Source organism: Octopus bimaculoides, chromosome 23, assembly GCF_001194135.2.
Source record: "Octopus bimaculoides isolate UCB-OBI-ISO-001 chromosome 23, ASM119413v2, whole genome shotgun sequence".
NCBI classification, from domain to species: Eukaryota; Metazoa; Mollusca; class Cephalopoda; order Octopoda; family Octopodidae; genus Octopus; species Octopus bimaculoides.
In genome coordinates, this window is record NC_069003.1 from 34,869,815 (window position 1) to 34,879,954 (window position 10,140).

Below are 10,140 nucleotides of genomic sequence, written 5' to 3' on the forward strand. Positions count from 1 at the left end.
TATATATATATATATATATATATATATATAAATATAAAATACATATATCGATCATAGTAAGACGTAAATTCAAAGTAGTATTATTAGCATACTACAGTAATATGATAAAAATATAATATTTATGAAAGGATTCATAAAATTATCAGAGAATATAAAGCACTGGTGTGATGAGATAAGAAATCAGGTGAATATCAATCACCTAGTAGCGGATATAGAACAATGAGAAATGAAAACATAAAAACAAAGACAGAAGACGAACTTTTTTTTTAACAACGAAAAGAACAAACAGAGAAACAAGACAGGCAACATAAAGAATATTTCCCTTCTTCAGTTGTCCCTGTTCTATCTACTCCGCGTTTCGAAGGCAAGGACAATACGCGACTTCATTGGAACAGTCCTTCCCGCAAAGCAAATTAAATATATATATATATATATATATATATATATATATATACACATACATATATATATGTATGTATGTAGTTGCAATTTACAGAAAAACAAAAGACGAAGACAGGTGTATGAACAACAAACAGGTGTATTAGTTTGACGCTCAGAAAAGTGAGAAAGTCTTTTACATTTCGAGCCTACGCTCTTTAACAGAAAGGAATAAGAGAAAATAAACAGAGAGAGAATAAAAGAATGCTTTAGTGGCTATCGCTCGATCATGGTGGCTGATATATATATATACATGTATATATATATATATATGTATAACGTATATATAACACACACCTACATACACTACATATATATATATATATATATATATATATTTATATGTGTGTGTGTGTGTGTGTGTGTGTGTACACATGTATTCAAGTATTTGGATTGTTATTGTACAATACATTGGTTTAATAACTTTTATTTACATAATAATTATTTAACACAAGTAAATTTCATAAGATTTTTTTCTAAAATGTTCTATTTGAATATATTTGAATATATTTGAACATATTTGCAATTCCTTTTTTCTTTCTTTTACTCTCTCTTTCTCTCTTTCTCTCTCTCTCTTCAACCGGATGCACAATAGGGTCAAGTGAATTAATTAACACCACTCAACACCTTAATTAAGAAAACATCTGCAAAAGTCAACAGACATTCCAACACACAGGATGCAAAACGACATGCAAAAAGTTTGCTTTGCAGTCAGACATTTCATTGGCACAAAAAACTTGCAGAAGCAGAACAGCTACAGTAACTACTACTACTACTACTACTACTACTACTACTACTACTACTTCATTAACAACTATACATAATCAAATTTCACTGACCAAGAGGTGCCCGGATGTAGTCTTCTTGGCCAATTCTGTTAGTTAAGCTGAAATTACTTCTGGGCTTCCATCTTGGAATAGATAGCAGAATAGATGAAGTTCGAAATGGAACTTTTGCATGAGATTGTATTCCTGAAGATTCCATCATCCTGGCTAAAAATTCATTCAGTATCAGACAACGTGTAAACTAATTTCTCTTTGTCCTCGAAAAGGAAGCAGTGCCTTTTCTGTACCCTCAAAATACCAATTTAGGGCAGCATTTGCAGGTAACTGCACCAGTATTCTATACATGGAAAATGCAGTGTCTGCCTGATCTTTGGGATAGAGGCCCAGTTACAAGCAGGGATTGCATATAAAACAGCTGTTCATTAGCTGGTGCCTCAGAACATGGAAAAGCACAGTTCAAATGGTTGAGCCAAAAGTATAGCAACTAATATTGATCTCTGGTTTCTTGTCACCAATGAGAAGTAATATGAATTAGTGTGAAGGGCTGAAGTACTGAGAGAGGATATGTGTTCGGTAAGAGTAAGGACCCCCAAGATCATATGGTCTAGTGAGCCCACCGGTGCCATTCCAAATTGTGGTCTGTTGTGGGTGCTAAATGAAGGCTGTAAGACTATTGGTGCAGAGCAGAAGGCCCAGTATGTGCACATATGGCAGCAAAAATTCACTTGTGGGATCTCTACTTTAAGAGAATTTAGACCCATCAAGAGAGAGAGAGAGAGAGAGAGAGAGAGAGAAGGAATGAAAGAAAGGAAACCAAACGAAAAAGAAACAGGCTGCAGTTAGCAAGAGCCACTTCAACAGGTTGTGGCCTCAATACCATGATGAACTGTTGAAACCTCAGTTCCAGAACTCAACAAACAGTTGCTCCCACCTTCCAGCAAGACCTATCATCATGTTTTTACAGACAAATTACAAGTTGTTTTTTTGTTTTGTTTTTGTATAATGCAGTAACGTCCTCTCAATGACAAACTGTAAATGAAAAATGCTAAATAACAAAACAGACAAAAATGAGTAAAAAAATATTATACATCAAGATGAAAGTTGCAAAAGAAAATATCATGATTTTTCTACAGGCTGCAACACAAGGAAAACTAATTCTAATAATTTGCACTGATGCAACAATAACAACAACAACAACCATGACAGCAGCAGCAGCAGCAGCAACAACAACAACGACAACAATCCTTTCTACTATAGGCACAAGGCCTGAAATTTTTTTTTGTGGGGGGGGGGGACAAGTCGATTACATTGACCGCAGTGTTTCACTGGTACTTAATTTATCAACCCTGAAAGGATGAAAGGCAAGGTCAACCTCGGCGGAATTTGAACTCAGAATGTAAAGTCAGACGAAATACCACTAAGCATTTCACCCGGCGTGCTAACAATTCTGCCAGCTCACCTCCTTAATAATAATAATAATAATAATAATAATAATAATAATAAATATAGTGACACTATAAATATAGTTGCCTTTCATCCTTTTCCTGGTCAATAAAATAAATACCAGCTGAATATTGGGCTTGATGTAAATGACTCTGCCCCACCCACCTGTACCCCCAAATTTCCGGCCTAGTGCCAAGATTTAAAGCCAATCTTATGTATGGTGTTTACGGCAGTATGCTGCCATAGTTGTTGGCATTCCCAACCAAATGTTTAGCGGCATTTTGTCCGTCTTTAATTTCTGAGATCAAATTCCAATGAGGTCAACTTTGCTCCTCATCTTTACGGGGTTGATAAAAAATAAGTAACAATTGAGTATCTAGGTCGATGTATCTGACCTACACCACCTCCACCTGAAATTGCTGGCATTGTGCCAAAATTTGAAGCCAATATTATGTTCTGATTATGGCCACACTTAAACATGTTTCCTTTGAAACCTGTGTGTTTTTTTTTGTGTGCTACTTGCAGAGGTCACATGTTGTGAGACACATAGCATAAAAAAGCAATACATGTGAGTGTGTGTGTGTGTGTGTGTAAGCACATAGGTGGTGCAAAACAAGCTGGTAAAAATAGCAGTCAAATACCAAAACGTAGGGTGAAATACTTCTTTTATTAAAGCCGAAAATATCTTCACAAACTGTTACTCAGAGTTTTATGTGACCGTTCACCAGACACTTGTGATGTCACAACTGTTTTATCACAGCTGTTTGATGAATAGTCATGTGAAACTCTGAGTAACATCATCATCATCATCATTTAACGTCCATCGTCCATGCTGGCATAGGTTGGATGGTTTGACCAGAGCTGATAAGCTGAGGGGCTGCACCAAACTCCAGTCTGATTTGGCATGGTTTCTATGACTGGATGTCTTTTCTAACATCAACCACTCCAAGAGTATAATGGGCACCTTTACGTGCCACCAGCACAGGTGCCAGTTGCATGACACCAATATCTGCCATCACTACAATTTCACTTGGATTAATGGGTCTTCTTCTCAAGCACAGTATATTGCCGAAGGTCTCGGTTGTTTGTCATTGCCTCTGTGAGGCCCAACATTCAAAAGTTGCTTTTACATGCCACTAGTACAGGTGCCAGATACGTGACACTAGCATCATCCACATTGCCTCCATGAGGCCCAACGCTTGACAGATGCGGTTCACATGCCACCAGCATGGGTGCCAGTTACCTTCATGGGGCCCAACACTCGAAGGAGCTTTTTACGTGCCACCAGCACTGGTGCCAGTTACTTGGGACCGGCATCGGCCACAACTATGATTTCACTTGGCTTGACAAGCCTTCCCAAACATGGCATATCGCCAATGGTCTTGGTCACTAGTGAGGTCCAATGTTCAAAGCTCATGCTAAAAATTTGTGAAAAATATTTTTGGCTTTAATAAAATAGTAAAATAGAACTCTGGCCGAAATAGGATTAATGCAATATAATGTAGTATAAAACTGAAGCAAATTAACACCAAATATACAGTGCGTGTGTTTTTATTGGCTAAACTGGCAATATGACCATCCCCAAGTACAACAACATATATATATATGATGAGAAGATATATATATACATATATAGGGATGGCATTATTAAAATACCATCATGAGTGGCAAGTGAATTATCAGCCGTACAGGCAAATTAATAAAATATATACATACAATATTAGATATGTACATATATACACAAGGGCACTAGATGAGCGCCTACATCGCTAAAAATAGAAGTAAAAAATACTTCTGTACCACCGAATAGTCACAACTTCTATTTTAGCAATATAGACGCTCATGTAGTGCCGCTGTGTATATATGTACATATCTAATATTGTATGTATATATTTTATTATATATATATATATATATATATATATATATATATATATAATGCATGTGCGTGATGTATAAAGAAAATACAAACAAGAACAGCGGAGCAAATATTAAAATTCCGAAGATGCTATTCAAGAGAGAATTCTGTTATTTCTAAGAAAAATGCTCAACATAATTGAAACGCCTTTGTCTTCATATTCGTGCAGGTGTGGCTATGTGGTAAGAAGTTGGGTTCCTAATGACTTGGTAATGGGTTCAGTCCCGTTGCATGACACTTGGGGCGAGTGTGTTCTATTCCAGTTCCAGATCAACCAAATTCTGGTGAGTGGATTCGGTAGAGGGAAACTGAAAGAAACCCATCATGTATGTTATGTGTGTGTGTGTGTGTGTGTGTTTGTCTCCCACTACCACCTGATAACCAGTGTTGGCATGTTTGTGTGCTTGTAACTTAGCAGTCTGGCAAAATAGACCAATAGAATAAATACCAGGTTTGAAAAAAACAAAACAAAAAGTACTATGGTTGATTCATTCGATTAAAAATTTTTCAAGGCGGTGCCCCAGCATAGCGACAGTCTAATGATTGAAACAAGTACAAAATAGAAGACAAAAGCCAAGTCATGTATGCAAAAAACAAAGATGCAATCTGAGGAACAAAAGTGACACAGAACACCCTGGAATGACCAAAGAGCCATGCGTTAGGTGCCCAACAAAATAGCACAGTTCTTACATCGTGGGTCGTAGTCAGAAAATGGTAAATACTAAACAGGCACCAGAAATTGTATAAAAAATGTCAAACCAAGGTTATGGGTATTTTATGTTTTACATACCGAAAATGCAGAACTGCACACAACTCAGTTAATGCAGAGGTGCAGAAGGAGGATCCTGCATGAAACTGTTGGAAACACAATGACAAAGATGATGATGGTGATGATGGTGATGTTTATGATAGTGAGAATGATTATGATGATGTTGATGATGAACAACAATGGTAATTTTATAGATTTTTGAGAAAATGGGAAATAATTTTGTAATTTGGAATAATGCTATTGAAGTACATTGTATGTAGCCAAAACATATAGCATGGAAGTAAAGTTGAAACCCCCTTTCCTTTCTTTTTTTTTGGTTTTTCTTGTGGGGGAAAAACCCTTTTTTGGAAAGAAAAATTTGAAGGCTGCTCAAGGGACTTTTTAACCCAATACTATGTTGATATTCTTTATAGCTGTATAATGCTGTGTGCTTCAAGAACATTATTCCCCCAACATAATAATAATAATAATAATAATAATAATAACAACAATAATAATGATGATGATGATGATTATGATGATAACAATGATGATGATGATTATGATGATTATGATGATGATGATGATGATTATGATGATGATGATGATGATGATGATGATGATAAATACCTTGATGCAGTACTAGGCAGTGGCTCTCATGGCTTTTGATCTAAACTGATTGAAACTGTTATCAGCTACGTTGCTTTGTCTTGATTTAAAAAGATGGCCTACAGCAAATATTCTGCTCAATACAACAGAGTTGCTTGTCAGTTGCTTGTCCTTAACTAGTTGAATATGTCCCTTAGAGGATGATGATAGGTGCATCTCTGATTACACGGCCCTCATTCAGGGACTTTTTGAACAGGATGGACTACTCAACCAAGGAAAATTCTAACTGGGTCCACCTGCAAGGTCATGTGCTGTTTATCCTGATATGAGATCACCATGTTGCACAAATATGGTTGTAATGCATGTGCCTAGTGTACACTTACCAAACCGTGTGCTGCCATCTGTTGCCACACTAAAGAAATAGTCTCGGAATAATTTGATACATCCTCATAACATAATAAATAAATAAATATAATATAATATAAATGATGATGATGATAATGATGATGATGATGAATATAATACAATAAATGAAAGAATGCTTACTCTCGTAGATGGATCTTGGCTTTGATCAAGTTTATCCTTATAAAGTTTGTGTGCTTAATACAAGATTCTCTTTGGTACACTTCTGCACAATGAATCGTCTCCAGAGACTTTCCTGTAATGAAATCAGGTTATTGAAATTCGATTAGTATTAGAATGTGTGTGTGTGTGTGTGTGTGTGTGTGTGTGTGTGAGATGGGTTCTCTTGTCGTGAACAACAAATGAGGACCCAGTAAAATAAAGTATGAATCATGTTCTGTGGACACAAATGAGTCTCTTGAGGCCTGCTGGTGCCTTGAAAACCTTTTGGCAAATGGACCAAGTTGAGCACTCAGTATGTTTGAGTGCTTGTTAATCATTCACTATGTGTTTTCTTGGGTGGACAGCAAGACCTGCTTTGTTTTGTACCATAGAACCACAATGGCAGATAAGGTGGTGGCTCATTCAAAGCAAGAACTAAAGCTTTGGTGCAAACAGTTCAAGATTCACTCTTTGCAGACGATTCTGCACACATTCTTCAGGATGTGCAATGGATTCTAAACAATTTCTTACGTGCATGCACAGTTAAGGACACACACACACACACACACACACACAGATACTGATGCAAACGCATGCATAGATAAGGATACACACCTGAAAAAGGACACAATGAACGAAACAGAACGGGAGGGGACACATGGGATGGAAAGTCACTGAAGAGGTCACAGGTGTGTGATGGAACATAAACTAAGAACAATAATAAACAAGTGTAGAATGAATGTATATTGTATGTGTTTATTTAGCAAGAAAACAAAAATGGCTGTCCTAATTTCCACAACTGTATACAGCTTCTCTTCTGTCTGTCTGTCTGCATGTCTGTCTGTCTGCATGTCTGTCTGTCTGTCTGTCTGCATGTATGTATGTATGTATGTATGTATGTGTGCATGCATGTATGAATGTATGTTTGTATGTATGTATTCATGCATCTTTGTATGTATTTGTATATACGTACACCTTGAATGAACAGACAGTAGTAGTAGAGACATGAAGTAAACAAATAGCTCTTACCATGTTTTCTTTTCAAGTCGGATTCTAGGTCAGCAATGTAGCACATTGGCACTACCCATCGGTTCTTCTCAAGACTATTTTCTTTTAACTTTGCCAGAGATTTTTTGTAGAGATCTAAGGCTATTCTTTTCTCACCTCCTGAATTAAACGAAACAGCAACAATTAAAAGTAAAGACAAACAGGATAAAAACAACAACAACAACAACTGGGACTACTGATGTGCATATCATAAGTGTTCTTAGCACTTTAGTTAATATCAGGAGCCTGTAATTATACTTATACATGCAATGGTATGTATTCATTAATAAAAGATTGTTCCGATGAAAATTCTCACGATAATTTTGGGAGGGTAATCTCAAAATCTGATATTGTTAAATACAGGAAATTCATCATTATAGCTTGAACAATTGGAATATAGAAAGAGAAACAAAAATCACATATTGGACTTACTTAGGTAATATGACCAAGCTAGTGTACTGATGATTATGCCAAAAGTTGGGTGAGAACAACGGTCTGGATCTTTCAATAATGTATCTACAACTACAGTCCCTTCGTCAATATGGCCTAAAATAGATTAGATACAGGTATATATTAAACATACACATATATGCATATATTATATATTAATACTGCATATATATATATATATATATATATATATATATATATATATATATATTAATACTGCTTAGGGTTTTAACATATATAGATAAATAGATAAAAACAGATCAATATCTATAGGTTCAAGAATTCCAGCACACACTACTTGATTAAAGATCTGAAATGTTTAGCAAATGCAAGCACATGGCCAAGTTTCTTTTAGTCAAACCGGAGGATAGCTCCTGGTCCGCATTTAGTAGCTATCTCACAGACTTTGGCTTCATTTCTATTATATCATTCTACATCAGCTAAATTAATTAGGATTTCTACAGACAAAAAGAACAAAGATCTTGGTTTTCTTATTTTTCTTTTCTTTCTTCTCATTCCACTTTTTGCATCAGCCTTCCTAGTGGTTTTCTTCTAGTTTTTTTTCCTCTCCCAGCTTTCTCATATACCGACGTCCTAGTTTTTAAACACATCCTATGATATGCACAGAGTCTGGAAGATTACTTGGAGATCCATGGCATATATAAATCTGCCAATTTATTTTAAGCATGAAGTTATTAGTAACTCTTTTGTAAGTCGTGTGTATTAAATGATAAACTATATATATAAATTATATATATAAACTAACAAGACACTAATCCCTTCAAGTAAATGACCCTGTTTGATATTGATAAGAGGTATAGGTAGAAGTTCCATATGGTATACTCAGAGCAAATTATGAACATATAAGTGGTGTAATGGAATCGTAAAAAAGGTTCACAGAGAAATACTTTGTTTGTGGTCGTTGTGTAGGTGTAATAAACACTCAAAGCTTATGAGAAATAGATTTTCTGAAGTGCTCAAGCAGATCTCTAGAATTAGTAGATAGTTTCTGTTATCTAAGTGACCTAATTTGCAGTGGAGGAGGATGTTCTGAAAGCTTAATTGCTAGGATAAGAACAAGCTGGACAAAGTTACGAGAAATTTACCTCTGTTTGTAACATTAGAGTTTTCTCTCAGAGTGAAAGGTAGAATGCATGATGCTTGTGTGTGAACAGTAATACTTCATGGTTGTGAAACTTGGGCCATGAATGTAGAGAACATGTGAAAATTACAAAAAAAATAAAGCTAGCATTTCCCAATGTGCAATGAGGAAAAAATTGGATATTAAAAGCATCAGACGTAGTGTACAAGAGAAGGTCACACTGGTATGGTCATTTGATGCAGACCAATGAGGACGGCTGCATAGAGAAGTGCTGATCGGTAAATGTGGATGAAATCTGAGGAAGAGGGAGACCAAGGAAAATTTGGGATAAAATGGTGAAAGCCTTCGACAGGGTCATTTTACTTGTAACAACACCTTTTTGTTTTAAAACTCAAAAAAATTACTTTTGATCGGTTTGTGGGGGGAGGGCTGTAACAGATTCATTATATTTTAGTTAATTTCAATGGGGAAAATTGATTTCTAAAATGTGTAAATCATAAGACAAGCTCGGTCATGGAACGAATTAAACTCGTACTGTGAGGTATCACAATATATATATATATATTATATGATGATGGGCTTCTTTCAGTTTCTGTCTACCAATCCAAAGGTGTCACAGAATGGAACCGAATGCTAAGTCTTGTACTCCTTGCTCATGTTTCTTTCTGGTTGTCAAACTATGAATGCAAAGAAATAAAACAAATTCAAACTTTTTTCATTGCAGAGGTTCAAATTGAAATATTAAACTGTGGAATCTATTCCCAATATCGACCAAGAATTTGGCCAGAGCACCATCACCAACCGTTGTTCCAATATTTGTTCCAAATATTTTGTAGCAGAGATTGACCAAAGCTGAGGATGAGGATGGTGTAAGAAAACTACACTTGTATAGTCATGTGTTCCAGATCAAAGAGAACAGCTGAACAAAGTGGTGCCAATCACAAAATTTGGATGGATTGTGTGGAAGAAGAAGAAGAAGGAGGAGGAGGAGGAGGAGGAGAAAAAGGAAGATGTGAGGTGAAGTAGTAAAGAAAGA

The 10,140-nt window shown here is 35.9% G+C and overlaps 1 protein-coding gene across 1 annotated transcript in view; it reads right to left on the minus strand.

Annotated features, from left to right (window-relative positions):
• LOC106878306 (uncharacterized) overlaps window positions 1-10,140 on the minus strand; it is a 15,471-nt gene that overhangs the window by 3,361 nt on the left and 1,970 nt on the right. Inside the window, exons 3-5 of the mRNA XM_014927490.2 lie at window positions 7,985-8,098; window positions 7,535-7,672; window positions 6,488-6,599 (exon numbers count right to left, since the gene is read on the minus strand). Of these exons, the coding sequence (XP_014782976.1) occupies window positions 6,488-6,599; window positions 7,535-7,672; window positions 7,985-8,098 (364 nt within the window). The remainder of the gene's footprint in view (window positions 1-6,487; window positions 6,600-7,534; window positions 7,673-7,984; window positions 8,099-10,140) is intronic.